At 55.8% G+C, this 27,068-nt stretch overlaps 12 protein-coding genes across 12 annotated transcripts; 5 read left to right on the forward strand and 7 right to left on the reverse strand.

Annotated features, from left to right (window-relative positions):
* Nucleotides 1–1,670: 1,670 nt before the first annotated feature.
* On the reverse strand, nucleotides 1,671–4,263 carry BKA78DRAFT_248660 (acyl transferase/acyl hydrolase/lysophospholipase; the record flags this gene model as incomplete). Its single annotated transcript, XM_066884409.1, has 3 exons — nucleotides 1,671–3,072; nucleotides 3,118–3,956; nucleotides 4,015–4,263. The coding sequence occupies 3 exons, from the start codon at nucleotides 4,261–4,263 to the stop codon at nucleotides 1,671–1,673; spliced, it is 2,490 nt and encodes an 829-aa protein (XP_066746962.1).
* Nucleotides 4,264–6,708: 2,445 nt separating this feature from the next.
* BKA78DRAFT_105838 (uncharacterized protein) lies at nucleotides 6,709–7,535 on the reverse strand. Its single transcript, XM_066882166.1, has 2 exons — nucleotides 7,194–7,535; nucleotides 6,709–7,127 (listed from the first exon to the last, which is right to left on the reverse strand). Exons 1-2 carry the CDS (start codon nucleotides 7,420–7,422, stop codon nucleotides 6,856–6,858), a joined length of 501 nt encoding a protein of 166 aa, XP_066746963.1. The 5' UTR covers nucleotides 7,423–7,535; the 3' UTR covers nucleotides 6,709–6,855.
* On the reverse strand, nucleotides 7,483–8,282 carry BKA78DRAFT_105830 (uncharacterized protein). Its single transcript, XM_066882165.1, has one exon. The coding sequence runs from the start codon at nucleotides 8,171–8,173 to the stop codon at nucleotides 7,649–7,651; it is 525 nt and encodes a 174-aa protein (XP_066746964.1). The 5' UTR covers nucleotides 8,174–8,282; the 3' UTR covers nucleotides 7,483–7,648.
* On the reverse strand, nucleotides 8,282–10,789 carry BKA78DRAFT_105795 (putative nucleolar GTPase). Its single transcript, XM_066882164.1, has 3 exons — nucleotides 10,486–10,789; nucleotides 9,687–10,431; nucleotides 8,282–9,338 (listed from the first exon to the last, which is right to left on the reverse strand). Exons 1-3 carry the CDS (start codon nucleotides 10,581–10,583, stop codon nucleotides 8,391–8,393), a joined length of 1,791 nt encoding a protein of 596 aa, XP_066746965.1. The 5' UTR covers nucleotides 10,584–10,789; the 3' UTR covers nucleotides 8,282–8,390.
* A 47-nt stretch (nucleotides 10,790–10,836) lies between these two features.
* Nucleotides 10,837–12,139, forward strand: BKA78DRAFT_309963 (uncharacterized protein). The gene has a single exon (XM_066888076.1). The coding sequence runs from the start codon at nucleotides 10,875–10,877 to the stop codon at nucleotides 11,853–11,855; it is 981 nt and encodes a 326-aa protein (XP_066746966.1). The 5' UTR covers nucleotides 10,837–10,874; the 3' UTR covers nucleotides 11,856–12,139.
* Nucleotides 12,140–12,179: 40 nt separating this feature from the next.
* BKA78DRAFT_309965 (uncharacterized protein) lies at nucleotides 12,180–14,257 on the forward strand. The gene is made up of 2 exons (XM_066888077.1): nucleotides 12,180–12,568; nucleotides 12,643–14,257. The coding sequence occupies exons 1-2, from the start codon at nucleotides 12,379–12,381 to the stop codon at nucleotides 13,872–13,874; spliced, it is 1,422 nt and encodes a 473-aa protein (XP_066746967.1). The 5' UTR covers nucleotides 12,180–12,378; the 3' UTR covers nucleotides 13,875–14,257.
* Nucleotides 14,258–15,576: 1,319 nt separating this feature from the next.
* BKA78DRAFT_248481 (Aldehyde/histidinol dehydrogenase) lies at nucleotides 15,577–17,217 on the forward strand (the record flags this gene model as incomplete). Its single annotated transcript, XM_066884399.1, has 3 exons — nucleotides 15,577–15,597; nucleotides 15,690–16,147; nucleotides 16,203–17,217. 3 exons carry the CDS (start codon nucleotides 15,577–15,579, stop codon nucleotides 17,215–17,217), a joined length of 1,494 nt encoding a protein of 497 aa, XP_066746968.1.
* A 453-nt stretch (nucleotides 17,218–17,670) lies between these two features.
* On the reverse strand, nucleotides 17,671–19,245 carry BKA78DRAFT_351345 (phospho-2-dehydro-3-deoxyheptonate aldolase-like protein; the record flags this gene model as incomplete). The annotated part of the gene is made up of 3 exons (XM_066891149.1): nucleotides 17,671–17,971; nucleotides 18,036–19,116; nucleotides 19,164–19,245. 3 exons carry the CDS (start codon nucleotides 19,243–19,245, stop codon nucleotides 17,671–17,673), a joined length of 1,464 nt encoding a protein of 487 aa, XP_066746969.1.
* An 80-nt stretch (nucleotides 19,246–19,325) lies between these two features.
* On the reverse strand, nucleotides 19,326–19,747 carry BKA78DRAFT_309971 (uncharacterized protein). The gene is made up of 2 exons (XM_066888078.1): nucleotides 19,436–19,747; nucleotides 19,326–19,366 (listed from the first exon to the last, which is right to left on the reverse strand). Exon 1 carries the CDS (start codon nucleotides 19,741–19,743, stop codon nucleotides 19,465–19,467), a length of 279 nt encoding a protein of 92 aa, XP_066746970.1. The 5' UTR covers nucleotides 19,744–19,747; the 3' UTR covers nucleotides 19,326–19,366; nucleotides 19,436–19,464.
* A 430-nt stretch (nucleotides 19,748–20,177) lies between these two features.
* BKA78DRAFT_351347 (uncharacterized protein) lies at nucleotides 20,178–20,642 on the forward strand (the record flags this gene model as incomplete). The annotated part of the gene is made up of 2 exons (XM_066891150.1): nucleotides 20,178–20,456; nucleotides 20,541–20,642. The coding sequence occupies 2 exons, from the start codon at nucleotides 20,178–20,180 to the stop codon at nucleotides 20,640–20,642; spliced, it is 381 nt and encodes a 126-aa protein (XP_066746971.1).
* A 175-nt stretch (nucleotides 20,643–20,817) lies between these two features.
* On the forward strand, nucleotides 20,818–22,587 carry BKA78DRAFT_105874 (uncharacterized protein). The gene has a single exon (XM_066882167.1). The coding sequence runs from the start codon at nucleotides 21,275–21,277 to the stop codon at nucleotides 22,271–22,273; it is 999 nt and encodes a 332-aa protein (XP_066746972.1). The 5' UTR covers nucleotides 20,818–21,274; the 3' UTR covers nucleotides 22,274–22,587.
* A 314-nt stretch (nucleotides 22,588–22,901) lies between these two features.
* On the reverse strand, nucleotides 22,902–26,507 carry BKA78DRAFT_247866 (kinesin; the record flags this gene model as incomplete). The annotated part of the gene is made up of 3 exons (XM_066884333.1): nucleotides 22,902–26,000; nucleotides 26,052–26,117; nucleotides 26,166–26,507. The coding sequence occupies 3 exons, from the start codon at nucleotides 26,505–26,507 to the stop codon at nucleotides 22,902–22,904; spliced, it is 3,507 nt and encodes a 1,168-aa protein (XP_066746973.1).
* Between the last annotated feature and the right edge of the window lie 561 nt (nucleotides 26,508–27,068).

Genomic DNA, 27,068 nt, shown 5'->3' on the forward strand with positions numbered 1-27,068 from the left:
ACCACCATCTCCGCCCTCCCTCCCTCTCAACAAGCCAAGCCAAGACCGTCAGACAAAGAACCGTAAAAGAGCAGCTGGCTGCTGGCTAGTTGAGCCTATAAAAGGATAGGTGAGACAGTTGAGTCGACATAGCATGGCGTAGATACATGCATACATGCACATACAGATCATGTATCCACACTATGATAACTAGCGGAAGATAGCTGCGTGCTCAACACCTCCACCACCATCATCACACCACCATTGTTAATTTTCGGGATAAACATCACCTCACCCATCAACGGCACTCACAAATTTCCTTCATTCTTGCACACACAAGTCATCCATCTACGCCCTCGGGACATTAAACATTCAAACTTCTAAGCGCTATACCATCCCAACAAGCTGCTGAACAAATTTCACGCGTCCCCAACTTCTTTGAAAGGGCTCTTGCTTCTTGATGTTGTTTACATGCTGAGATTTCCCTGGTGGAAAACTGCCTCACTGATCAAGGCATCTCTATATTTCGTGTTCTTTTGGGCTGCGAGGAGGGGAGAAGCTGGTTGCCTTTGGCTTTTGTGATGGTGATGGGTTGGTGACGAGGAGGAGTCTGTTTGGATACTGTAATTGAGAAGCGGCGGAGGAGTGTGATGAGCGAGCGGAATCAACATTAACTGATGGGAGCGAGCGGATTGTCAAAGGAGGCACGGTGACTGACGGTGACGCTGTGTGTGGGTGGCGTTTGGTTGGCGGATAGAGGGTGTGATGGTTGGATTTGGATGGTTTGCCCTGATGTGGATAGTGCAAAGCGGACGAGGGATGCCGTTTGATGTTTGGAAAAGTGGGAGAGGAGATGGAATATGGATGTGATTGGCGAGGGAAAGGGAAGCGATGGAGGAGGTGTTGAGGTGGAGAGATTGCTAGATGGATGGGGTTCAAGAATGCTGCACGTAACAGCCCAGGCAGTGGATATTTGATGACGATCATGTTTGACCGTAATGTTTGATGATATTGATGGTGATGCAGATGCAAATGCTCTGTGATGCAAAGCCGCTCCTCCCTCCTCCCATTCCCTTTGCGTGGCCAGTCCAGCTCCGCTCAACAGCGGCAGCAGTAGCTGTTTCAATCAAGAAGATATAAAGAAAATATGCGTGTAACAGAGAAAACAACATGCCACCAGCCAGCGCTGCCCGCCGCAGAAAGCTCGTGTGTACCCCGCTCTGTCTTATCGCATGCATGTATCGTACGTACATATGCCACCCGCCGTCCATCCGTCCGATCTTTCCAAAGCGCCAAAAAATTGCTTGCGTGTGTGTGAGATCTTGCCAAAGGGGGGAAAAAAAATGCAGGTCGTCGCCCCCGTTTGACAGATATGAAAGAGGAAAGGAAAATTAAAGAGAAAAGAGGTTGAATGGTTGAAAAGCGGTCGGTCGGTCGGTCCTTGATTTGTGGCAGGTGATGAGGGTCGGATGCGATGATGAAGGAGGTCAACGAGTGGCGCGATGAGAGAGGGATGAGCGACGTGATGATTTGATGATGATGATCCGCCCGAAGCCGAAGAAAAGATGCGTTTTTTGTCGTCTCCCGTTGTATATGCAAATTCCATGCAACCGCCGTGTAACACCAAAATGACTTTGGACAAAGGAAAAGAAAGGGTAACGTCGCGTGTCGTACCAACAAGACAATCCAAACTACTGGCTGACCTCCGTCTCAGCGGGAAGGTCGCCCAGGTTGCCCGTCTTCTTTCTCAGGCCGTTTGGAATGAGCTTTTGGAGGCTGCGCTTGCGCCGGAGCAGCATGCCTCGGGTGCCACTAATGTCGATTTGCAGACCGTTGGAGCTCTCGCGTCGCTTGCCGACATTGGGGCGGTTTTTGTTGGATTGCGGCGACTGTTGCGGCTGCTCTTCCGTTGTTTTGACGCTGGACAACGACGATTTGGATGAGCGGTGGAAGAGGCGCTTGTACACGCGCTCGGGCTCGCTCGGTTGCGTGGTGGCGGAAACCGTTTTCGTCATGGCGAGGTGAGTTGAGGACTGAGAGCGGAAGGAGTGGAAGCCGATGTTGGGTGTCGAAGGTTGCGAAACTGAAGGGAAAAGTTGCGAGTGTGTCAAGGGGGGTTCCAGGGAGGGCGGAGAGTCGATGGAAGAGAGGGAAGCGCAGTCGTCGTCGTCGCTGTCGGAGCTGACCATGTCGTCCTCGGCAGCAGACGAGGGTGCCTCGTTGGCGGGCACTTGGAGCAGTGCTGGGTCACTCGAGCGCGGGGCGTAAAAGTTGGGAATGGGCAGTCTGCGGCTTGGTCTGACCTGTTGCAGAGAACGGCGACCGCGGAGTTCCTCACTGAGACGGCCAGCCTGGTCCAATCCACCGCTTCTCGTAGTCTGGTGGCGTCCTCTTGGCTTGGTTCTTCGGCCGCGACCAGATTCAGAGTGGGAGGACGAGGGCCGTCCCATGACATTGAACCGGAGGTCAACCTGGCTCGGGCTAAAGACGACGCGGGCGCGCAGTTGTTGTACAGCATTGTCGAGGGCTAATTCAATAGCACAGTGGTTTTGTATCCTGCTAAGCTTGGGCCAGGTCGCTCTCTCACCGCAAATGAGAGCCTGCTGCATGAATTCAGGCGATGGATTGCTCAGGATTTTGGGGAATTGCGAATATGAAATGGCTGGAAAGATGGTAATGTCTCCGGAATATCGTTGCGAGAGGATGGATCGGGCCTTGGTGCAGTAATTTGGCATGAATCCCATTTCAGCCAGCGCATGGAGCCTGTACTGCGCTTCGCCTTTGGCAAGATTTGCCAGACTGTGCAGCCAGTTTGGGCCAGATGCAAAAGCGGACGTGGCCGAAAGCGTCTCGGCCGGATTGGCGCCTTCTTCCTTTTCCAGAAAAGGGACCACGTGAGGATTCACCTGGGAGACAATAAAGTGGTTGACGTTGAACATTTCCGCGAGACGGGTGATGGGCAAGTCATTGTCGACTGAACCGTCGATCCAACGCTGCGGAGAAGGGTCCCAAGGAACAATTTCACCTGTTGCCGGATCTTTGGCCTGGAGAGACGCGGCAGAAAAGACGAGGGGAACAGAGCAAGAAGCCGCACTAGACATGTTAGATGTTGACAGGGATGCAGCAATAGCAACTTACACTGCAGACCAGATGAGCACGTTTGGTGCGGTAATGTAATTCAACAGCCGGGGAACCTCAAACGCACTCGCGCTCGACACGGTAATGTTCAAGATTCTCCGAGTCCGGTTGTAGGATTCTTGAAATGTAAGGTCGCCAAGCAGGTTGCGGATGACCCTGGTCAAATGGCCAATATCAAAGAGAGCACCATACTTGAGAAACCTGGCCACCTTGGTCAAGACGCCGCCTTCGCCTTCTTTTTCAAAGACGTCAAGCTCGCCGTAGCAGAATTCTTCCAAGACGCGCTCCATTTCCGCGTCCGACTTGGTGCAGAGCACGGCGCAGACGATGCTGCCGGCCGAGGCACCGGATACGATGCGCGGGAGCATGTGGTTCTCCCACAGACTCTTGACGACGCCAATGTGGTTCATTCCAAATGTGCCTCCACCAGAGAGCAGCAGCGCGCTGCGACCAAACGACTGGCGCGTGGCTAGCAGCTGTTCCAGAACATGGCGCGGATCCAGGCTGTCTCCTTGTTTCTCGGTGACATCGAGCAGCGACGTCAGCGTTGCCTTGGCCGAGTCGATGTAGCGGTCGATCAAAGTCTTTGTTCCAACGTGCGAGTGTTTGTACAGGCGCAGGTCGCCCATGCCACCGAGGCCTCTTGTCAGGGTTGTGCGGATAAGGAACAGCATGCGCTGGACGTCGCAATTGATGCGCGCCTCGTCGAGCTGCTTGCACCGGGCCTCGACGAGTTCGTAGTTGTACTCGGGCGATGTGCGCTCATTTTTCCACCTATTGTTGCCCTCGAGCTCGTCTAGTTCGGCGGCAGCGGCGCGCCAATCGTCAAGGTTGTCGGCCTGCATGTGATGGTCGTTAGTTTTTGCGCGCACCAACAACCACGAGCATTGTACTGACATTTTGCATGCGCAGATGTAGAATCTGCCTCCGCTCGCTGGTTGCGGGGTCTGGTTGGAAGTAGTCATGTTCGGAGCGATGCAGGGTATTGTTGACAAAATTCTCGACAGCGGCGGCGGGCTCTTTGACGAGGTTGACGAGGGGAGAAAAGAGGCCAGAGGCGGGGCGAGGCCGTTTGCTCAAGCGGGCGTCATCGTTCTTTGCATGGTGGTATCTGCTGGGCAGGAAGGCGTCTTGGAGGAAGGACATCTGCAAGACGCAGCCATGCGCAGAAGGGGAGAGGAAGTTGACAGGGCGGGCCGCAGGCTCGTGATGATGACAGTCGGAGGAGTGTGGGGTAGCGGTAGCGGATTGCGGAGGTGTGGAGTAAAAGCGCGGAGAGACGGGGGAGAGATGTTTTAATTGGGATGGAGAGGAGGCCGAAATGACGGAGAGATGCAATGTCTTTGGCGGTGAATGGATCAAGGCCGGCCGGGGGGTGTCACGCGCGAGAGGGAGCGTTGGGCTGGAGCCGCTGGCAGGCGCGTGAGACATCCATCTTTAAAGCCAGCCAAAGCACACTAGGACGACGCCATGGGAGCTGTCAGTTGTTGAAGTTGTTGTACCCCCTGCGCCTGGTCAGCACCCTCTGCGCGCTCTCTGCACTCACTCCCTTGGTGCATCGGCATTCTCCCATTCGACAAGCTCTCTGCATTAGGGCTTTGGCGTCAGGAACAAGACGACGACAATTGTCACAAGCCATCTGGACTTGTTCGAAACGCTCACTTGGATTAGGGTTAGAGCCTTCCCGCTTGCTCGACTGACGAGTGCCACAAATACGCCTCATCGCTATGCGTCCGCGTGCTGCTTTCACGTGTAATGTTTGTATAGGAGATCTACCACCGCTCAAGAATTTGGGGGCTCGCGTGCTTAATGCTGACCCTTCTCACTCCCCTTTCTCTTCTGATCGCCATGTTTCTTTCATCATCTTCATGCTCTTCAAGACAGACGCCATGCATGTACGAGTATCTACTAGATCGTGGTGCGTGCTGTTGCTCCCCCGGCAACTGTTCGCTTCGCTTCCCGCCATCCACCCGCTTCGATTGCCGACTCCTGCCCGCCACCTTTCTCTCTCCCCTCGCCCTACTTTCTACGGCACTCTACCTCCTCGCATCGCAACTCCCTCCCCTTAGGCCCTGCCGCACCATGCCTCGGTCTTGTCCTCAGCTCCCGTTCCACCATTGAGCGGGGAGGCGGGGCGCCGTACTCAAGAATGCACCTATTATTCAGTGTCAAGATATGTGTGGGGGTGACGACATGTCATTACGACTCGAGCCCACGTCTCTGTGCGTTGGAGCCACAGAGGCCACAAACTCAATTGGCAATTCCGTCAGCCAAGAGGCGCGCATAACCTCTCAACTGACGTACCTTCGTACCTGCTAGAAGGAAGGAACCTGTCAAACATCATCCCGTGACGTTGGCCAACCCCAAGTCGCGCCGGTCCTTCCACCTGCATCGTCGTGCTTCCGTCTCTCCCCTCTCTGCCGTTTCCAACCTGCGCTGTCTGTTTGCATTCGAAAAGTCTGTTGAGCATGCAGTACTGCCACCACTACGCTGATGCCATCCAACTTGATGCAGGGCGAGAGATGAAAATGTCCCACTGTCACAACAATTCCGCCAGCTGCCGCGCGCGCCCACCCCGCCCATCGCGGAAGGATCACGACTAGTCGACACGACCGCCTGCGCGTGTCTCATCCACCATTTTCCTAAATTAGCCTATCAAGCACTTGGCTGCTCCGTGTCGAGAGGAACCAAGAAGAAGAAAAAGAAAGAGAAAAAAATCTGCAAAAGTCAAAAAGTTCGAATTTTCTTCGAGTCAACGTTTTTTCAACAACTGCAGCCAAGTCACCTCACATGCGACGTGGTCCACGACAAGAGGCTACCGGTATCGGCATCAGCTTCCAAAACACAAAAACTGCCGCTGCCTGCTTCACAAGCCGCGTGTGTGCCTGCCACCACCCACGTGCAGTTCGCAGCAAGCCGAAAAGAAAGGCCCAGGTCCAAACGGCTCGGATTAACAAAAGGGGGACAGCACCACCCATCCAGAGATCAGCTTGCGGGAGTATCCGCCCCACTGCATTGGGTGACGACTGAGCACGAGCGAGTAAAACGGAAGGAAGACTTCGGAGTCGCACGAAGGAACTCGGTCCGCCAATCAAATCGTAGAGGCATGGCGATGTCGTCGAATCGGCTTTTTCCTGCCTTTTGTGAGTTGCTACGCTGTGAAGTCACGGCCTTTTCTCAACAAAACGCGACGGTACCGTACCGTCGCAGTTTATAGGTGCCTGATATTTTCAACCACGATGGTTCGACCTGTCTGGAAAGATGAAAGCGGCCACTTTTGTTGAGACTGCGTGGATGGTTCGACCTTTCGATCTATCATTCATTACACCACACCAATCAGACACGACCATACCAACAAATGTTGAGTTGAACCCCAAAAACAAGCGACTGTCAGTCAGCCAAACCCTGAACCCCAGGGAACGACGGGAGCACGGGAGGAAATAAGGTAAACCCCTTCCAAGTGCAAAACTGACATGACAGTACCCTCTCTTTCCACCGCACTCAAGGGTGTAGGTGTCGCCCCTCAAGCAAAGACGGTCCGCCGCCGCCGCCAAACCATGACGATCCTGCCGCACCCCTGACAACCAACCTTCGCGATCCTCCTGCTTCTGCATCCCCACCCACTTTTCACACACGACGCGACGCCCCCCTTCCGGCCACTCAATTCACAGATGGTAAATGCAGGTCGTCGCAAACACCTACCCGTGCGGTTGAGGTGGCGGGGTTGCGTACGCCAGATCAACCAGCCAGCCAGCCAGCCACTCGCACCGCGCGCACGCACGCACGCACTGCAGACTTGCCTATGTATCTACTTGCTTGCTTGCTGTGATGATGCATCTCCGTACCTACCTTCCTCTGGCTTATGGGATCAAACATACAGAAGAAATCGAAACGACCGGGCAGCGGTTGTCTGCGGCTTTGAAACAGCTTTTGTCTTTTTTCCTTTCTTTTCGTCTCCCACTGGTCTTTGTATCGCAAATCTGCCTTTTTTGGGTCGGAATTGCCTCTCACTGTCCGTTTGTCTCTCTGTCAGTTCATCTGTCTACGCATACACATCGCAGCTTGCACATACCTACTATGCTTGGTCCCGAGCCGAGACGAGGCGACGTGACGTGACGCGAGCGACGCGAAAACGAAACCTCTCTGCCCGTGGATTTGGTCGTAGCTTTGCGCGCTGCTTGTCTCGATGTGTTTTTTGAGCGGCAGCATATGGTAAAATCCGACATGGTTGTACCACCCGTCTTTCTTTCTCTTCCGTGCGGCGGTGCCGGGGCTGATTCTGTTTGGGACTACGTGAGATGGCATGGGGGATGGGGGATGGGGGAGGAGGAGCGAGTCTGCGTTGGTGGTGTGGTGTGGTGTTGCTGTTGGCGCTGGCTGTTAGGTGTGCTCTTAGGTACCTACCTTTCTCCATTCTTCCTACCTGTATGCTTTATACCGCCCCCCCTATCCTCTCCAACACACCAACCTCCAAAGCAGACAGACATACGCCATCACCCCTCCTTGCCCATCCCATCTCCAAACAAAGCATTTACGAGCGGGAGCACGCACGCCACGCGTGGCTGGCTGCTGACTGACATGGTGCTGGGTGCCTTTCTTTCCCTTGGCTACTTACTTCCCAATGGAAGCTACACGAAAGACAGTTCTTGTTGCGATGAATGAGACATCTCTTTGTCTCGGTTGACCCGTTCGCCTCTGCATGTCTTTTGCACGTCTGATTCAGTCGTGTATGATATGCCCTTTTCGGGCGGCGATCAATCGTGCACCCTGAAGTCTGATGACTGCCCAGCCCAGCGCTAGGATGATGGGGTTGGCGCGGACAGTGGAGTTGAGATGGATGGCGTGGGATGGTATGGCTTGGCACGGTGTGGAGAGGAGAGGACGGGAGAGGAGAGGAGGCGAAGGAGGTTGGGACGATGAGAGGCGGTGGGTGGGTGGGTGCGCAAGGTTTCTTTCTGGGGTCGGAGAGTTCATGGCGGATGGGATGAGATGCGTGGATCGGATGGATGGATGGTTGAGTGGTGAGGATCACATCGTAGGTAGGCGTTGATTGCATGTAGTGGAGAGGGCAAATCGATCATCACTTTGGTCGACATGACATCAAGCATGGGTTGAAGAACGAGCGTTGAGACGTGGACGCGCTTGTCAAAGGGACAAAACGCCAGAAGGGTAGTCATTTGGATTCGGGGTATCATGGTGGTAGTAGTACTGTAGGTTTGCTAATGTGCTCGTATTCTTCTCTCCTCTTTCTCGCTCGTCAGTCAACCGCGTGCTCACGTCTTTCGCTTCTTCCGCGCCTGCGATAGGGCTTCGGATATTTGTGCCAGCTCGGCCTCGACCGCCTCGTCGTCTTCTTCTTCCGAGCCTTCGTCGGCAACGAGCGTCTCGGCGTCGCCACCCTCCGAGTCGTCGTCCGACTCATCGTCGTCGTCTTCGTCCTCGTCGAAGCCTTCAAAGTCGTCGTCGTCCTCGTCGTCGTCATCCTCATCTTCGTCGACTTGGGCTTCGGCCGCGTTTGAAGCTTCAGGCTTGGCTTCGGCGTCTTCCCTCTTCCTCTTCTTGGGCATCTCGCCCATGCGCCCTTCGCGGCCCTCAATCCTGCCGCTCTGCTCGTCCTCGATTGACGGCAACGGCGTGTACCAAGGGAGCTTGCCGCGGAGGAAATCGGTGAGCACCATCTTCGCCACACCGTCCAAGTCGGCCTCGCCGCCCTTGAGCAGCCTGCCGCCCTTGCGGGCCAGCTGCTCCAAGAAGTCGGTTGCGTCCGTGTAGCCGGACAGCTCATACGTGCGCTCGACGTGCTGCTTCTTGCACTTTGCCAGCGCGGCCGCGACATACTGCTCGGGATTTTCGGTACGCTCGACACGCACGACACCACGGAGCAGCAGGTCCGCATCGGTGTCATTGGCGTTGGGAGGCACGATACCGGGGCAGTCAATGAGGTAGATGCGCTTCATCAAGGTGACGTACTGCCACACCTTGGTCTCACCAGGGATGGGGGCGGTCGTGCAGACCTTTTTCTTGCGCAGGGTGTTGATGATGGAGGATTTGCCGGTGTTGGGGTAGCCAATCATTCCAACGGATATTTGCTTCCTGTTGGAGTGGAGGGCAGAGAATTGGCGGAGGAGAGAGATGAGGGAGCCCTTGCCAAAGCTGTTGTTGATTGATGCGTGGAAGGCAAGGGTTGGGTATTCTTTGGAGAGGTAGCGTACCCACGCGGCCTGGACATCAAGTCAGCGTCATGACCAGACGGTTGATGAACAATTTCAGATGATGGCATGTATGAAACGTAACTAAGAGGACCGCCACAAAGCCACCGGACGGTGAGACGGTCCTCAACTCAGACGAATCGTTCTCGACCCTTTTGGCCAAACTCCAAGACGAAGTGACCTACTTCAAAACCATAACGGCCAGAAGCGGCGGGACGAGATTGATTTCCCAAAGCTGTAACAGACATCTACCCACGGAAAGTTTGCAACGAGTGCAGGGTGGCGCCTTGACTTAGCGATGGGAATTGCAAAGCAATTCAAAAGTCGTGAGAGTTGGTAAAGTAAAGAAAAAAGACTTACGGCAATCTTGGTGGGCACGAGGTCACACTTGTTGAGCACAAAAATAAGGTGCTTGTGTGGTGCCTCCTCCTTCATGTACTTCTCCACGGATCGACATCTCGTGCCAAGGGGATCTCTGGCATCCAATACGTGGATAATGACATCCGAGGAGTCAATGACCTTGTACAGCTCGTTCCAAATTCTCTTACTTTGGCCCTTGGAGAAAATGGCCTCTTTTGCTGTCGCGGCATTTCCCATGTCGAAGCCATCATCTTCAGCACCCGCGCCCAACTTGCCACTCAGAAGCGCCTTTTGCTCCAAGCGATCAAGGTAGTCGTCATGAGACTTGTCCGCATCTCCTGCGAGATCCTCAATGCTGGAAACTCCAAGCTTCACGCGCTTCCTCTGAGCCTTGGGACCAAAGGTATCCACAAAAGGTTCTTGCTCCACAGCCATCTTGGCCTGATGTTGCTTGACTCCATTCTTTGTGTCGGTATTATCCCTGATCAAGGACATTGGAAGCTTGTTGGACTTGAGAAGGACCGAGTAAGGATCAGACGCCTTTTCTGCCATGGCGTTGCGGAAAGCCGCAAGAGAGTCTTGGCTGATGACGCGGGAGTTGGTGAACCACTTCCTGTTCGGCTCGATGCGTGCGTTGGGAATGTCTCTCGACTGATACGAGGCCGCCTTGGTGATTTCGCCGTCTGCGTTTCTTTGCGCCTTGCCGTCCTTGTACATGTTGAGCATCTTGACCCTCTTACCAGAGCTGCAGTGTTGATTAGCGGGACGTACCCTCTGGTCATGGGACAGCTAGGCGTACCGATAAAAGTTCTCGCCCTTTACTCTGACGTTGGCCATGCCATCGCCAGTCTTCCCCTGCCGCTCCATCCTGGTCTTTTCCTTCTTTCCGGTACCCATGATGAAGACGGGGCGGTGCGCGAGTCAGCAGAAATATGTGCGATACGAAGATTCGTTTCTCAAAGGTGATTGAGGGTATCAAAGAGGGAGGAGAAAGTGCGAAAAGAAGAGGAGGATTGTGGAGAGTGAGGGATGTGGTGAGAAAGTCAGAAGCGATCGCCGCCTTTTTTTTGCGGCGGCCACTAGCGCCAAGATTTCGCGACCGGGGTTGAGCCGCCAAATCCTCACCCGTGCTTCGATTTCCTCCGCTCGACCCAGACTCGAGGTCGATTCCAGCGGCCGCAGTTCACAATGCCTCCTCCAAAGCCCGGCACCTTTTACTCCCTCGCGCACAGGTGCTCGTCATGCGCCAATTCCTCAACCCCGCGACGTGCGTTCACGTCATCGGCCGTCAGTCGAGCTACGCCTGCCGAACCGGAATCCAAACCAGAGGCCACGCCCGAGGCACCCATGGCCACGTCTCAAATCCCTCCAGAGTCGCCTAGATATATCGACATTCCCATTCAAAAGCAGATCAAGGCGACAAAAGCCCCAATCATCAAGGGCGCGTTGCCTGTTCCCCGCAACATTTTCGTCACCAGAAGCGAGATTCCAAAGCATACGGAAGAGTTTATCGCATCGGCCACGCGAGAACCCGCTCGGGAGCCCATCACGACCGGTCAACATGTCGCCAAAACGAAATACAAGGCGAAATTGGCAAATATTCGCCGAAGGAGTTTGCGGGTCGGTATCGCGAACCTGCACAGGCGCAAAGAGAGGTCAGACTCGAAGTGGGCTACGCGTGGAGCCACCCGGCAAGAAGCGCAGCGAGCGCTTCTGAGCGCACCGGAGCCTCTGGATGAACAATTAACCAAGACGAGCGTCATCAAGGCTGTGAGAAACTTGATGAGGGGTCCACGCGGTCGTAGAACCGACGCAGAGTCAACGGCGATAAAGAGATGGAATGCTGAAAGGAGGCAGATGATGAAGACTGCGGAGAGGAACGATCAACTCCACACCCTCTACATGCATGCTCGAGACTTTATCGTCACGGAAGAGCAGCTTGCCAGCAAGATCGACCAGGTATTCGGTACGGAGGATCACCCAGCAGACTTCTATGGCCACGGAGGCAGCACTACGTTCGGTCGTAGTATCTGGGCAAAGGACGCTCCCAAGAATGTCTCCCAAATGATTGGTCTTCGGAATCAGACGGCCATCAAAACTGACGCGACTGTTGCGACACACCATCGCATCCTGAAGATCGCAGAGGAACTTACTGGTGGCAAGATTTGAGGGGTCTGGGATCGATGACCAACGACTTCATTTGACAGGAATTGTCACACTTTATGTACCACAAGCACATAATCGAGCCCAGCCGATTGCGTGAAGTCTCGTATATTCTTTGCCCAAATTGCCAGTTCAAGCTCATGCTGCATCCGCCACAGGTCTGCCTCACTTCCGGGTCGTCACTTTGCCCGAGACTCCTTGACTGTCCAAGCAAGTGTCCCAAGAGGTACGCTCTTGCCGCCACTATAACTCCGCTCTCCAAAAGCTCCTTCCCTCGTTCAACCCATAGCCCTCCCTCAAGATTTCGAAGCGATGACGCTGGGCGGCAGAGGTCTCCGACTTTTGTGCAATTCGTATTTCTCTTCATCCGTCATGCATCATAACCTTGCATCATGAAAGTCGTGTTCACTCTTTTGACTTTGCTCAAAGCCGTTCTACCTCCATCCGCAACATATCCTCATCTCTATGGCGCACTATACAATGACAGCACATCGAGCGAGGAAGCCCTGCTCCCTTTGGCCGAAATCATATGCGCGTTCCCGGACATTGCCTTGTAGGCTGTCTTTTGACGGACACTGATGTCAGTCTTCCACGCTCACTTTTGCCTAGCTGCGTCGAAGCCGTCATGACCGAACCACCAGAAGATCTCAGCCCTCGTGCCATGGCAACATATCTTGTCCAAATTCGAAGGCCGATTCCGGTCTGTATTGGACTAGACGGTGTGTTTTTACATTTTTGCTACCAAACTTTGAAATCACGGAGGTTTTCTTTGCGCAAAGCTAACCGTCTCAAGCACCTAGATGTCTCCCACCAACGTACCCATATCCAGTTTCGCTCGAGCTGCCTCAAGCCATCGTTACCAATTTGCAGCCGTCACTGATTGCCAATGTCAATGCTGCCATCAAGCAGCTGGGTTCGGGCGGAAAGAGAATCCAGGGACACCATGCAGCAACGCACGACGCCGCATCCAAAAACCATTCGGAAAACCCTCCGCCTACAGACACGTCTTTGGTGCTTCAGTTCAACAGAATTTACACCGCAATCACTACCGGCGTCTCAAGATTCGACATCACTCGCTTCTTCGACAACAACAGGACCAATCGTCTCAGCAACGAGTCTTCTGAAGGCACTTTACAAGACCGCATCCACGCTACAGCGCAAGAGTACCAAAACATGACTGTCTCTGTCGTGCAGGGCTTGCGCAAACATTTGCACAATGCCACATCCGCCCTTTCCTCCCGAGCCACCTCGCTGCCCCGTTGGTCCAAACTCTCTCTGGTGGACCTGGAATACTACCGCTCCTTTACCCGCAGCAAGAAGGAAGAGGTCGTCCGTACCATCTACTCCACACAATTTCTGTCGGAACAGAAAAAATGGGAGGTGATTTGCTTACCGATCGGGTTGACAATGCTTTTCTACCTGGTGCGTTGGGTGCTGAGCCTGAGGAAACAGGTGCTGAGCAGGTGCTTGGCATTGCTTTACTACCTGGGGCCTTGGGTGCTGAGCCTGGGGAAATGGGTACTGAGAGAATGCTTGGCTGCCGTCCAAATTCCGCTCTTGGCTCTGATCCTCTTGTCTGATATCACCCTACACGCCTCCGAGGATGCCTGGGACTGGATGCTTGGCTTTGTTGAAGACCATGGTCCAAAACTTTGCAGAGCGGTCTGGTGGCTCGGTACCCAAGTCTGCAGTGTCCCCGTCATCCTCGGACGATCTGTACAACAGGCATACACTCTCGCCCAGCTGCTCATCAGCTCTGTTGTCTCCATGGCCTTGGCCATCCCACAAAAGGCCCGTACGTTCTGGCTCTGGCTCCGGACTGTACCCGCACTCGTACGCCACGCCGGTCATGAGGCATACGCGTTTGGCCGCTGGATGATCATTCCCAGACCCCGCCAACACCGCAGGAGAATCCCTCACGAGCAGCGGCTCCGCACACGCTTCCGCAACTGGCGCCGCGAACAGACCCGGCGCATCGCCCGCACCCTCCAGCAAGCCACCCACCTATTCTGGGCATTCAGCTAGTTGCTCCTTGTCCAATACGAGCATTTCAGATGGTGGCTTTTGCATCTCAGATGGCGTTGTTTGCTCAAACTTCTCTACGCCAAGGCACTGATCGTGGGCGCGTTCCGGACGTGCGTAAGAACTCTTGCAGAGATTATTGCAGAGAGGGGGTGGAGGGATAGGTATTGCTATTACCTGATGCTGCTTACTGCGATCTCGATTTTGGATTTGGTCTTTGGCGACAAGGTTGGTGAGGGGGCATGGCTGTTGTGGGACTGGTTGGAGCTTTGAGGGGCTGAGATGTTGAGGGATGCTACTTTTGGGTAGGCTGTGGTGCCTTGAATACTGTTAGTGGGAAGACAGGGTGACGAGGAGTAGTAGAATTGACTTTTTATCACTTTAAATCAAGCGCTCATGGTGGCTCAAACACACGAAAAGTGCTTCGTAAAGACATATACCATTTGGCGGCTTGAGAACCAATGCCATAGGACGACAAATTGAGCTGAGTTCCAGGCTGGTCTCTTCGACGGCTTTGCGGATATTCTTTTGCGGTTGGAATTTCTTTTCTGGTTACCCCCCCACTACTCTCTTGACATTTGTGCCTTGTCTTAAGGTGTACAAGACGGAATTGCCCCCCTGCGAGGATGGGCACTTTCTCCATGTGCAAATTTCTCAAGCGGCTGGAACACATGTAGAGACGAGGAGACTTCTCACTTTTCACAAAGCTCGTCGACCGCTCTTTGGGCATGACGGCTGGGCAAGAAATCTTCTGCGTCGCCCTGATGAAGTACAGGCCCCGATGCCGACAAGCCCATGGTCTACTGGAACAATCAGTCCGGCGGGAGGGTGCCTATGCTCTATCATCTAAAGGTCTCCTGACGGCGCTTTTTGAGAAACCGGGCAGTTGGGACAACTTCTACTTTCCAGCAGTCTTCTGTCCGGCCACCGCTGGCACCATGGAATTTCAAGCTTTTTCCCGGTAAATCTCGCGGTTTCATGACAGACTGCAAGGTCGGTTGTATTTTGCTGGATATGGCTTCCCGTGGAGTTCATTCAGCAGTGAACAACCATTGAATCATCAGGGACGAATCTATTCAGCAAGCAGCTGTTTTTCGGTCGACAAACATCTTCGCGTCGGAATCGTCCTTTTCAAGTAGCTTTTGCTTTTCACAGCGTCTTCGCTATGGGTGGAACAGTGCCACGTTGCCCAACTTTTGAACGACAATACCCGAGAAGCAACAGACAACCTTTGCAGCTCCTCAAGTGCAGTGATGTTGCGATGTTAATATGTCGAGGTTTTGACGCGAGAGATGAAGTTGGAACAGAGTATCGCCGATGCGCCACCGACCAACCCCACCAGCAACTCGGACGAGACCGCCATTGACGCTTGCGCCGCTCTTGACGCTCCGCCTGTGCTCTCCCACGATAGCAGCACCATCAGTCCACGGCATATAAACACGCCGTCCCGCCTCGAGTACATCGGCTTTCGGCTTGTCAGTCCATTTGCCCGCCTCCAACGCGTCCTACGTCCATCCCCGCCTCGAGCCGCCCTCGCCCTCCAACGTAAAGCCGCCCCTCTCCCACCCTTGGATGACGTCTTGACGACGCTCTCCTCTGTTCACTCATTATGCGGCCAGTCCTGTCTCTTGCCGCCAGATCAGTAACCCGCGCATCCTTCCAGCCTCGCTGCATACAAGCCCGCCTCTTTTCGACGTCCTTTGCAATGGGTCACTCTGTTCCTCCGGTACATTCCCAGCCAAACCCCGCCTGCTTGCCCCCAGACCATCTCTGTCGACCTCATTGACTGACGCTCTCTGCTTTGTTTGCGCGCTACAGCTCAGCGACAAGTCGCTGCTCAAGACGCAATCCTACATCAATGGCCAATGGGTGAGCGCCGCGTCGGGCAAGACGTTCGAAGTCACCGACCCCTCGACCCACGACGTCATTGCGACGCAGCCCGAGATGGACGCGGCCGACACGCAAAAGGCCATTGACGCGGCGGCCGCCGCGCTGCCCGCCTTCCGCAAGCTCACCGGCCGCGAGCGCTCGCGCTTGCTCCGCAAGTGGTACGACCTCATGGTCGAGAACGCCGACGACCTGGCCAAGCTCATCACCTGGGAGAACGGCAAGCCGCTCGCCGACGCAAAGGGCGAGGTCACGTACGCCGCCAACTTTTTCGAGTGGTTCTCGGAGGAGGCGCCGCGTATCTATGGCACCACGATTCCGGCCAGCGTGGCGGGGAACCGCGTGTTTACCGTCAAGGAGCCCGTTGGTGTGTGTGGGTTAATTACGCCGTGAGACCCCCTGATTTACCCCCTCCTTAAACGATCTCCCCCTGACCCCCGCCAGATGGAACTTCCCCGCGGCCATGATCACGCGCAAAATCGGGCCCGCCCTCGCCGCCGGCTGCACCGTCGTGGCCAAATCGCCGGGCGAGACGCCCCTGACAGCCGCCGCGCTGGCCGAGCTCGCCCACCGCGCCGGCATCCCGGCCGGCGTCGTCAACTTCGTGACAGCCCTCCAAAACACGCCCGAGGTCGGCGCCGCCATCACGTCCTCGCCCGTCGTCAAAAAGGTGTCCTTCACCGGCAGCACCAACGTGGGCAAGCTGCTGATGCAGCAGAGCGCCGCGACGCTCAAAAAGCTGTCCTTCGAGCTCGGCGGCAACGCGCCCTTCATCGTCTTCGACGACGCCGACCTCGACGCGGCGGTTGCCGGCGCCATTGCGTCCAAGTTCCGCTCCTCCGGCCAGACCTGCGTCTGCGCCAACCGTATCTACGTCCAGCGCGGCATCTACGACGCCTTCTGCAAGGCGTTTGCCGCCAAGGTCGAGGCGTTCAAGGTCGGCGGCGGCTATGACCAGGGCGTCACCCACGGCCCCCTCATCCACGACCGCGCGGTCTCGAAGGTCGAGTCGCACGTCGCCGACGCCGTCGCCCACGGCGCGAGCGTGCTGGTCGGCGGGCAGCGCCTCCCCGCGCTGGGCGCCAACTTCTTCGCTCCCACAGTCCTGCGCGACATGACGCCGTCCATGGCACTCGCACGCGAAGAGACGTTCGGCCCCGTCGCCGGTCTCTTCGCCTTCGACACGGAAGCCGACGTAGTCCGCCTCGCCAACAACACCGAAGTGGGGCTGGCGGGCTACTTCTTCTCAAAGGACGTGCAGCGCTGCTACCGGGTGGCCGAGGCGCTCGAGGTGGGCATGGTGGGCGTCAACACGGGGCTGATCAGCGACACGGCGGCGCCGTTTGGCGGCGTCAAGGAGAGCGGCTTTGGCCGCGAGGGAAGCCACTTGGGCGTCGACGAGTACGTCGTCACCAAGACGGTCACCATGGGCGGCATTGGTGCGCTGCAGGGGGCGTGAGGCTTTTGCAAGAATGCAGAGGAAGAGCGTTGAGAGGAGACGAGTGAGCTGTTTCGATTTTTCCTTGGCTGGATTTATGGATATGGATATGGGCTACGACACAATGGACGACGGATGAAATGGGACGGGATGGGCAAAAATGGCACAGCAGCACCTCACGGGGGGCAGGCACGGGAATCAAATGGACGACTCGGGAATTCTTCATGGCCCAAAGTAAATATGGTCGGGCTCTTCGTCCTTGTAACATTGAAAGCAGGAGGAGGAAAGCGGCGGAGATGATCACTCGCTCCTCGTTGGTTGGCGTCGATATGCAGGCCGAAAAAGCGCAAAGCAAATGAATTCAAAACTTTTAAAAAGCCAGCTGCCAGCCAGTTCCCTTTCCATCGCATGCATTTTACTTTACCAGTACCATCTCGCCATCACTCTCCTTGCCCCTCCCTCACAGCCAACCTCTCACGCCGCCGCAGCACCACCATCCCCACGATAAAACCCAGCAACCAAAAAGGCCAGCTCAAGCGCCTGCTTCTCGTTCAAGCGCGGATCGCAGTACGTCGTATAATTAACCTTCAAGTCGTCTTCGGCCAGCCCCTCGCTGCCGCCCAGACACTCGGTGACGGCGTCGCCCGTCAGCTCGAGGTGGACGCCGCCGAGGAAGGAGCCGTGGCGGCGGTGGATGCGCAGCGCCGACGACACTTCGGCCAGGATGGACGAGAAGCGGCGGGTTTTGATGCCTGTGGGGGTTGACAGTGTGTTGCTGTGACGTGGAGCTGTTAGCAGGTGGAGGATGGATGGTATAGGTCAGTGAAGGGGAAACGTACCCATGCATAGGATCGCACTGCCAGACGACGACGTGGCCGCTCTGCCTCACAGCATCAATATGACCAGGAAGCAGCTCCTCGACCTTGCCCTCGCCGTACCGCGTGATGAGCGTCACCTTGCCCACCTCCTTGTCCGGATTGACGATGTCGAGCAGCCGGACCAGCTCATCGCTCGCCATGCTGGGGCCGACTTTGATGCCAATTGGATTCTCAATGCCGCGGAAATACTCGACGTGGCCATGTGTCAGCTGCCTCGTGCGATCACCAATCCAGAGAAAGTGCGCCGACGTGTTGTAGTAGGCCTTTCCGTCGTCGGGCGAGGCTCTGCGTGCGCTGCCCTCGTTGTCGTCGCTCTTGGGCCGGGGCAGGCATCTGGTCAGCGCTTCTTCGTACTCCAAGACCAGGCCCTCGTGGCTGGTGAAGAGCTCGACGGTCTCGAGCTGCCCGGCCGTGTCGGCGCCAATGGTGCGCATGAAGCGGAGAGACTCGGTGATGGATTCGACAATTTTAGTGTACTGCGCCTGGAGCTTTTGGTCGCGGACGTGGCCAAGGCCCCAGTCCATGGGGTTGTGCAGGTCGGCGATGCCGCTCGACAGCTGCGCGCGGACAAAGTTCAATGTCGCAGCTGAATGGAAGTAGGCTTGGACGAGGCGGCCGGGGTCAGGTTCGCGCTCCTCACGGTCAAAGCCGTTGAGAATGTCGCCGCGGAAACTGGGGATGCTGGTGCCGTCGGGTTGTTTTTCCATGGCACTTGACCGGGGCTTTGCGTACTGGCCGGCCATGCGCGCGATGCGTACCACAGGCTTGTTGGCGCCCCAGATGAGCACCAGTGACATTTGAAGGAGGAGCTTGATTTTGGCATCGATGGGTCCGTCAGAGCAGTATGTAAACAGTTCGGCGCAGTCGCCGCCTTGTAGCAGAAAAGCCTCGCCCAAAGCTACGCGGCGGAGGTGTTGGCGGAGCTTGACGATTTCTTGCGGTGTCACCATTGGAGGGAGGTTCTGAAGTTGAGCGAGCGCGGGAGCGAGTAGTTCAGGATTTGGATACTCGATTGCTTGTACAATGGGCTTGGTGCGCCAGGCTAGAGAACGTCAGTGACAGGTGTAGAGCGTGGGATATCTGGCTTACATGAAGGGCTCCATTCGCCAGAGCTTGAAGAGGCATCAGCCGCTCCATTGAGAGCTGTGCGGTGCATGTTGCTGGTAGACATGTTGTAGTTGTACAGATTTCGTTTGGTGGTGTTGTGGGCTGCGCTAGTAGTAGGCGCAGCTGGTCGACGCAGAGTCGACGCGAGCGTGTCTCGGTTTTCCCTCGCCAGAAATCTTGGAGTCCTATTGAGAGGGACGTCAGCAGCTGCGAGGTGCACTGGTGCGAACAGAGATGAGTCAATTGGCATTTACCGAGAGGTCAAAGCCGACCTGCTCCTCTCTCAAGCGAGCAGCCTGGACGACGGTGAGCGCAACGACCTTTTCGTCGGGATGCAGCGCCTCGTATCTGGCGCGCTCTTTTTGCATCTTTTGCCAGAGCAGGAGCATGAAGACGACGAAAGCGACGGGGATGGCACAGGCGGAAATGCAATTGGCAGACATGGTGACTCAGACTTGGCGATGCGAGGAGGGGTGGGTGTTTGGAGGAGGTGCAAGACAAGAAGCAGCAGAAGATGGATTTTGTTGACATGTCTGGCAGCAAAGGAAACAGGCAGGTACATGTACTAGTAAAATAGAGCTATCAACCACGGTACAGTACAGTGCCTACCTTTTCTGGGCGGGCTAGCACTCCGAGTCCGTCTCAGGAATGCTTGACCGGGTGATTTGAGCTGTGCGAGGCATGAAACGTGAGATTCCTGCCAGCCCCGCCGTTGATTGAGGCTGAAGACGATGGCGTCAATGCCGTCTGGTGTTGCTGAAGTAGGAGCAACGAGGTGTCGTTGAATGCGGCTCAAACAGTTGTAGCACTGGCAAGGGCGACCAACCTGAGGAAGGCTGGGATGTCCTGTCCTGTCTGTCATACAACCAAAGTCGTGGCCGTCTCCCCGGTGACCACCACGCAGCGCCGCGGGCCGCCTTCGTGCCCGCGCATCCACCACCAACTCCACCACCACCATTCCGCCTCTACGCCTTGTTTCTGCTCCACAACAACAAAATGGCCGAGGAACCGCAACCAGCCAGCGTGCACGAAGGCGCCCAGACGCCCGCCGCTCCTGCCTCCAGTGCTGAAGACCGCAAAGCCGCGGCCGCCATGTCCAAGCTCGACGCACACCAACACGACGACGAAGCCGCGGCACCCAAAAAGGGCGTCGACGCCGAGGCGCTGGGCAAGGCTATGAAGAACCTGGATATCAAGGAGAACAACAACGTGCCGCCCAAGAAAGAGGAGACAAAAAAGGTTGTCAAGGTTAATCCGGCCGACGTAGCGTTGCTGGTACGTGAACGTCGTTGGTGGCCGCGAGTCAGGCTGGTGCGCTGCGCTGCGCTGGGGTCCTTGCTGATTGACTTCCTGCCGCAGGTCGATCAGTTGGAGTTGACCAAGCCAAAGGCGACGGAGCTGCTCAAGGCCAACGAGGGTGATCTCGTCAAGGCCATGACGGCCTTTGTCGCCGTGTCGTGAAATCGAAACCCTCCTCGAATGTCGCCATCAACCTGATGAGACGGGCTTCCGAGTCCACAGTGCTATGAAGCCGGCACGAGTCTGTATAGACAGAGCATAATGAATTACGGGTAAGCACACTGGGCTTCGCGTCCAGAAACGAAGATACGAATCAAAAGGACAAAATGGAAACCATGTAAGAGCAAGGCATCGTCACTTTAGAAACCAAGTGCCAGGAGCAAAGGCGCAGTCGATTTTGAATTTCCACTCTCTCTCGCATCTCTTCAATGCCACCGTCATTACTCATTATCCAACCTTGCTTTTGTTGAATCGCGGATCCCAAACCCCAACTCCGTGCTGAGCAGCCTTTTTCGTTTTCCACCCGTCAATACCTTACAAGCATTCCCTTCTCGTCCTGTACTTCCCGCGTATGCGCTTCAGGTAGTAGTCACTCCCATCTCTCTCTGCCTCTCCCTCACACCCATCTCAAACTCGCGCCACCGCTCCAGCGCCCACACCACGCGGAGCCCCAGCACCGCCTGCTGGCGCAACCCCACGCCCTCCCAATCCACCCCACGCGTCACGAGCACCTTGCCGAGCGTCCCCGCCTGCTCCGCCCTCAAGATCGCCTTGAGCAGCTCGACGGCTTCGAAATGCGCCTGCTGGCACGTCTGCCGCGCGACGCTGTTGGCGGGCGGGAGCGTGCGCTGGAGAGCCAGGATGGCCGAGGCGAGGCGGTGCAGCTGCGACGTGCAGGCGTGGACGAAGTCGGTGGTGGTGGTGGTGGTGTTGTTGTTGGTGGTGGGGATGTTGTTCTTGTCGTCGTCGCTGTTGTTGCTGCAGGGGTGCAGGTTCATGTTGTTGCTGCTGCCGTGTTGCGCATGCGGATGCGGACTCGCCACCGGCGTGGGGAGACCTCCAATTCCAACTCCTCCTCCCAATCCCATACTCATATCCTGTCCATCTCCGCCACCTGTAGGCGTTGTTGCGCCATTCATCATGCCGCCTTGATCCTCTCGGAAGGCGTGTGTTCGTTTTGTGGTCTGCCGACAAACGGGATCCCTGCAGCGGTCCGCCGTCTCTTATGTACTCGCAGCTGTGGAAGAGAGGGCGAGAGAGAGGGCGCGCAAGAGAGAAGAAGGGTCCTGTTGAGCCAGCCAGCCAGCCAGTCAGTCAGGCGTTCGTCGAAAGGCCGCCGCGGTCGAGCGCAGTGCGAGGATAGGAGGCAGGTATCGCGACGGTGCCGAGAGTTGCTGGCGGGTGGGCGGACTCACGCGTTGTCCCAGTGCCACTGCCCAACCTTCCGCGATGGATGGGAGCTAGGTACGGCGCGGTGCTCGGCTCGTCCTGGGTTTTGCTGCTGGGTCTCTCGGGGTTTCAGGCGCGCGGGCTCGTTTGTTGGGGATGGAGAGCAACTTCGAATCGTGTGTGGAGGAAAAGGCCGTGTTTTGCGCGGACAGTGTTTCTTAAGAAGCTTCCGCGCTTCTTCGACAAGTGATGCCGGCGCTGGCGAGGGGAGTGCAGCGCGGAGAGAGGTGGCAGCCGGAGCCAGACGCGTCAGCGAGGTGCTGGCTGCTGTTTCGGTGACAAGTGAGGTAGTTGGTGAGTTGGGTTTCTTGGAGGGCGGCGTCGCCCGCTGTGCTGTTGTTTAGGGGAGGCTCTGCGCTGTGGTGAGGACGTTGTCAGAGTGGGCCACGTTGGATTTTGGAGAGGATCTGGGAGTAGGGCGACGAGGGGAGTTGTGGTGTTGACTGCTCGAAGAAGAATGGTGTTGACCTCTGGAGCTCGTGCGGCATGAGGCATCTTCTCCCTCCAGCAGCCAGCCAGCTTGGGGTAAGCACACGATTGTCCCAGCCGCGCACCTTCCATACAATCCACAGCTCTTAGCATAGCACCCGATCTGTTCATGGCAAAAGTAAAAAACACGTTGAAGAACTAAAGAGAAGAACCAAAGAGCCCATTCAGAGGCCGCATTGAAACCCACCCGCTCTCCCGCAGTCCCAAAAATATATTTACAATACACAAACAAAATGATCTGATTCCCGACCACTCAAAGCAGAATTTCCAAATGCAAGGACGTGCCCTCTTTGAGAAGACGGAACGCGCAACAAAAGAAAAGGAGACGAGTGAGTGGTGGTCGTCCAAGGACCACAATTGTGAGCAGATCCGGCGCCTTTACCTTCAACGCCAAGTTCTAAGAGCCAGATGTAGGCCCTGAGCCCATCAGTGAAATCCCAAACATACAAATCCAACGACGCCGTCCAGATCCCAAAGCAGCATCTACGAGCCAGTTCCGTGGCTCCTCAGCCTTCTACCCGTACCCGCGACACCGACGCTCTTGCTAAAGTCGGCGCTCGCGGGGGGCAAGTTCTCGTGGTCAACGCCGGCGACAGTCATGCGCGTCGCCTTCTTCTTGGTCGGCAGCTTGCTCTCGCTCCTATTCTCGCTGTCCTTGCGCTTTAGCTGGGGCAAAAACGAAGCACCAGCAGAGGGGTCGGAGGCAGCAGCAAGAGTGGGAGACGCGATGCTTAGACTCACTGTTGCGGGTGCAGATGCACACTCAGTGGTCTGTTGGGCGGGAGCTGTCGTGTTGGGGTCGAGTTCACGAAGTGACGTGTTGGATGTAGAGCTTTCGGGGCGGGTCTTGGGCGCGGCCGTGGTGACGGAGCTTGAAGGTTCGTCCGCCTTTTCAGTGGATGGTGAATCGGTGTATACTGGAGGCTTGCTTGGACTCTTCATAGGAGATGCGGCGGCGGATGGTGTTGTAGATGGAGCAGCTGGGCTTGGCGCCACATACTGTCCACGTAATTTTGCGAGGAAGACATCCTGCGAATCTGTGCGAGGAAGCTTGGTGGGGTAGTGGTACTTTTTGACTTGAGGCGTCTCGCCGGTCGGGTTGTATTCTTGCAGCGCTTGGTTCTCGACGTCCGTCCGAAGAGTCCGCAAAGGACCGCGGATTTCAGCGTCTTCGGCAAGCAAGGGAACAGTGGCCTGAAGAGTAGCAGTCTTGGCTTCCATGTCGGCGCCAAGATCTTGGATGCGGGAAAAGGAAGTGTTGAAGTGATCGCCAATGCTCGAGTAAGAGGTCTGGACAGTTGTTGCAAGAGCAGAAAGCGATTCCGTGTGGCTGGTGTGGTGTGCTTCGTTGCGTGCGCGAAGACGGTCAACAATCTCGTCAAACGAATGGAGTTGGCTGTCCATGTTGGACATTTGGTCGTTGACAATCTTGACAGTCGACTCGTGCACCGAGGCAGTGGTTTGGCGCAGGGAGTCGGTGTGTTCGTTGGCAGCAGCAAAGTCGGCCTTGATCTTGGTCTTGACATTCTCGCGAGACTTGACAACTCCACTGATCAGCTCTGAGGCCTTGCCCGACCACGCGTCCATGCCCTCGCCGTAGGTTTGGTTGGCCGTCTCAAGGTCAGTGTTGGTGGATTCCAAGCCCTGCGAAACACTTGCGATGCGCTCTGCGAGACGTTGCTCTTGAGTTGCCGCATTCGTGTTGATGAGCGCAGCCATTTGTGCCAGCAATGCCTCCTTTTCAGCAGCCGCTTTTTGCTTCTCCTCTTCCATTACGGCGACCAAGCTGGACTGGGTGGCGCGGTTGGCCCTCAGAACTTCAAGGTTGGCTTCGGAAATTTGCTTTCTCAGAGAATCAACCTCACCCTGCTGCTCGTTGAGCTGCTTGATGAGGTCATCAAAGGTGGTCTTGAAGTCACGTCCGAGGGACGCATACGAGGCGTGCAGCTGAGTATGGAAGCCTTCGAGTTCTGTCACGATGCCGGCAGAGATGCGCTCTGCAGCAGCAGACAGGTCGTTCAAGCTGGAGCCGACCTTGGACTTGACATCTTCTCGCAGGCCCTTGATCTCTTCCAGTACCTCGTTCATGTCATCCCGCGAAGTTGCCGTTTGATCGTTGACCTCTTTGCGCGACTCTTCAAAGGCTGACATTTTTTCCTGAAGCAAAGTCTGAGACGAGCCAAGGTTTTGCAACTCGTCCTCAACAAATGTCTTCATTCTCCGTGCCAGGACAGCCATGAGATCCTGTTGTTGGTCCTGGAAATCCGAGAGACGGTCTTCGACCATGCGAGTCGTGCCGGATACCTGTTGCTGAGTCGAGCCCCACTGCCTGCGATTCACCGAGTGGAGGTCCGATCTCCTGCGAAGCTTGGAGCGCAGTCCACCAATGTCTGAAGTAGTTGAACCGAGAGTCGAAATGAGGTCACGACCGATGTTTGCAAGCTCCTCCTCCGTCTTGGCGTGGGCTTTTCGGAATTCGGTCTCTTCTGCAAGAGTATTCCGAGTGTGCTCCAAAACCACCTCAGTTTTCTCCAAAATGCTTTGGGTTCCTTCCAGGGCGGTTTTGGCGGCCTCGTGGTCCTTCTTCAAGGAGCTCAGGTTCGTGGTCAAATTGAACAACTCCTGGACTTTGTTGCGCAGGTTCACCTCCATGGTCTCAATCTTGTCTTTTTGCTCCTCGGCCAAGATCCTCCTCGACTCGCTTTCGGTAACCATTTCTTCATACTGCTCTTGGGCAAGATAGACACCATTCCTTTGCCGCGTTGCAATCAGCTCCATTTTGAGTCTTTCAATCTCCGACGTGTATTCCTTGAACAGCGTCTTCTTCGAGACCATTTGATTTGTCTGGGGCTTATTCCGAATGTTCTTGGCGCGGAAGGCGTAATCCAACGTAGAAATGGTTTCCTCGAGATTGCTCTTTGCTGGGGATAGCGTAGCAATGATGCAGGTCTTTGTGCGTCCTCCTAATGAATCTTGCAACAATCTTGTCAATTTTGACTCGCGGTAAGGAATGTGTGAGCTCTTGTCGACCAAGGCGTTGATGACACGACCCAGAGTCAGCAAAGACTTGTTGATCAGGCCAGCTTCTGCAGCACGCTTGTTCTCTGCTCCACTGCGCTGAATGTTCTCACTGCCAGCCAAATCGACAAGATTCAGCTTTCCGGCACTCACAAAGTCCTCGCCCGAATCCGAGGTGCGCTTCATATAGACTGTAATAGTAAAGACTGTGTGACTGCGGGAGCTGAGGTCGTTGCACTTGGTAGCGGCCACTTGGCGCTTGTGGCTACCATTCCGTAATAACTGGATTCCCTTGGATGCGGTACTGATGTGCGATTCTTCCATTCCTTGGACGATGGTCGAAGAGTGGCCCTTTTTGCTGTTGTCCTCAAACAGCTTCAACTTGACATTATCATCGGCTGCTAGAAGGTCGCGGAGCTCTTCGTTGTACAGTTCAATGAAAGAGCACTTGACAGAATTCTCATTTTCGTTGCTCTCGAGCTTCTCGAAAAGCGACTGCAAAACGCGGGGAACAATACCGGCGGCGTCTGGGAGGGGCAGCATATCGGTAATGTCGCCGGACATCTGGCACCGTGTTAGTACCTAGCTTTGTCCAACCGGTCCAATTTCACTAACAGTGTACGTCTTTCCAGTACCCGTCTGTCCATACGCGAAAATCGTGCAGTTGAAGCCATCAAGGACCTATTTTGATCAGCTCGCAATCCCTGATCGTGTCAATTTTGGACGTACGTCATCCATAATGGGCGCGACGACTTCGTCGAAAACCATTCCCTGGTCTGCGGCGGGCGAAAAGACCTTGTCAAAAGAATAGGTCTTGTTGCTAAGGGCGTTGGGGCCCATGGACAATTCGACGGTGCTGCCCTTGACGCCGTCGGTCGAAACAACGACGCCGCTGTTTTCGCGGACTTCGCGGTCATTGCGACCTCGACAACGCACGACAACATTGATGTTGGTGTCGGAGCTCGATTCGTATTCTCGTTCCTTGCGCTTGCGCGTTGCGGGCGATCGGTTGGTGACTGAAGTTGCGACGGATGCGACAGACTCTGCAGGAGAAACACGGCCACTGTTCATGACGGGAGTCGCGGCGCGACGGCGGAGGTCGCCAGGACGGTTCGGAGGCGGGCGCATGGAGCTGATTCTGCTGGCGGGCAGGCCAGGTCTTGGAGGACCTGCCATTACGGATGAGGTGGTGAAATGGTGAGTGCGGGCTAGGCGGACGGTTCTCTGGTGTTTCGGTCGGGTTGGCTTGGAGTTGGCGATTGTTTTGGTGCATGAGCTCCGAGGTAAATAGAGCTAGTCCGGATGCGGAAGTCACTATCGATAAGAACCCTGTCACTCACGAGCTCCGTCTCGTGTCCCGAGCGGCAGCCGACGGACGTCATCATTGGCTCAACACCACTGCTCAACATGAAAGACATCCAAGACACTCTGTTTGCCTTGTCTTTGCTCTGAGTCGTGAGGTAGAAGCTCCTTGTGCTCAGCTGCTGCGCATCAAATCCAGCGCGTGGACACTACACGTGTCTATCCCCAAAGCGGCTGCGGGGCGTCAGGGTCCAGCCACCATCTTTCCCACCGACTCTCCCATCCTCGCTCCTCAACTGCCCATCTCCATGCTGGGCAGTTGATCGCGAT

Source organism: Phyllosticta capitalensis, assembly GCF_038381095.1.
Source record: "Phyllosticta capitalensis strain CBS 128856 chromosome Unknown BKA78scaffold_3, whole genome shotgun sequence".
Taxonomy (NCBI): domain Eukaryota; kingdom Fungi; phylum Ascomycota; class Dothideomycetes; order Botryosphaeriales; family Phyllostictaceae; genus Phyllosticta; species Phyllosticta capitalensis.

What these genes read in the sequence shown, in the direction of transcription:
- BKA78DRAFT_309963 (XM_066888076.1), top strand. Translation starts at nt 10,875, where the DNA reads ATGCCTCCTCCAAAGCCCGGCACCTTTTACTCCCTCGCGCACAGGTGC.
- BKA78DRAFT_309971 (XM_066888078.1), bottom strand. Translation starts at nt 19,743, where the DNA reads ATGTACCTGCCTGTTTCCTTTGCTGCCAGACATGTCAACAAAATCCAT.
- BKA78DRAFT_105838 (XM_066882166.1), bottom strand. Translation starts at nt 7,422, where the DNA reads ATGCCATCTCACGTAGTCCCAAACAGAATCAGCCCCGGCACCGCCGCA. An exon ending in TCGGCTCGGGACCAAGCATA is followed by an intron (nt 7,128 to 7,193) that starts GTAGGTATGTGC and finishes ACAAACGGACAG; the next exon opens with TGAGAGGCAATTCCGACCCA.
- BKA78DRAFT_105874 (XM_066882167.1), top strand. Translation starts at nt 21,275, where the DNA reads ATGCGCCTGCTGGCACGTCTGCCGCGCGACGCTGTTGGCGGGCGGGAG.
- BKA78DRAFT_105830 (XM_066882165.1), bottom strand. Translation starts at nt 8,173, where the DNA reads ATGCAATCAACGCCTACCTACGATGTGATCCTCACCACTCAACCATCC.
- BKA78DRAFT_309965 (XM_066888077.1), top strand. Translation starts at nt 12,379, where the DNA reads ATGCGCGTTCCCGGACATTGCCTTGTAGGCTGTCTTTTGACGGACACT. An exon ending in GGTCTGTATTGGACTAGACG is followed by an intron (nt 12,569 to 12,642) that starts GTGTGTTTTTAC and finishes AACCGTCTCAAG; the next exon opens with CACCTAGATGTCTCCCACCA.
- BKA78DRAFT_105795 (XM_066882164.1), bottom strand. Translation starts at nt 10,583, where the DNA reads ATGGGTACCGGAAAGAAGGAAAAGACCAGGATGGAGCGGCAGGGGAAG. An exon ending in AAGGGCGAGAACTTTTATCG is followed by an intron (nt 10,432 to 10,485) that starts GTACGCCTAGCT and finishes TCAACACTGCAG; the next exon opens with CTCTGGTAAGAGGGTCAAGA. An exon ending in TCGTGCCCACCAAGATTGCC is followed by an intron (nt 9,339 to 9,686) that starts GTAAGTCTTTTT and finishes CTTGATGTCCAG; the next exon opens with GCCGCGTGGGTACGCTACCT.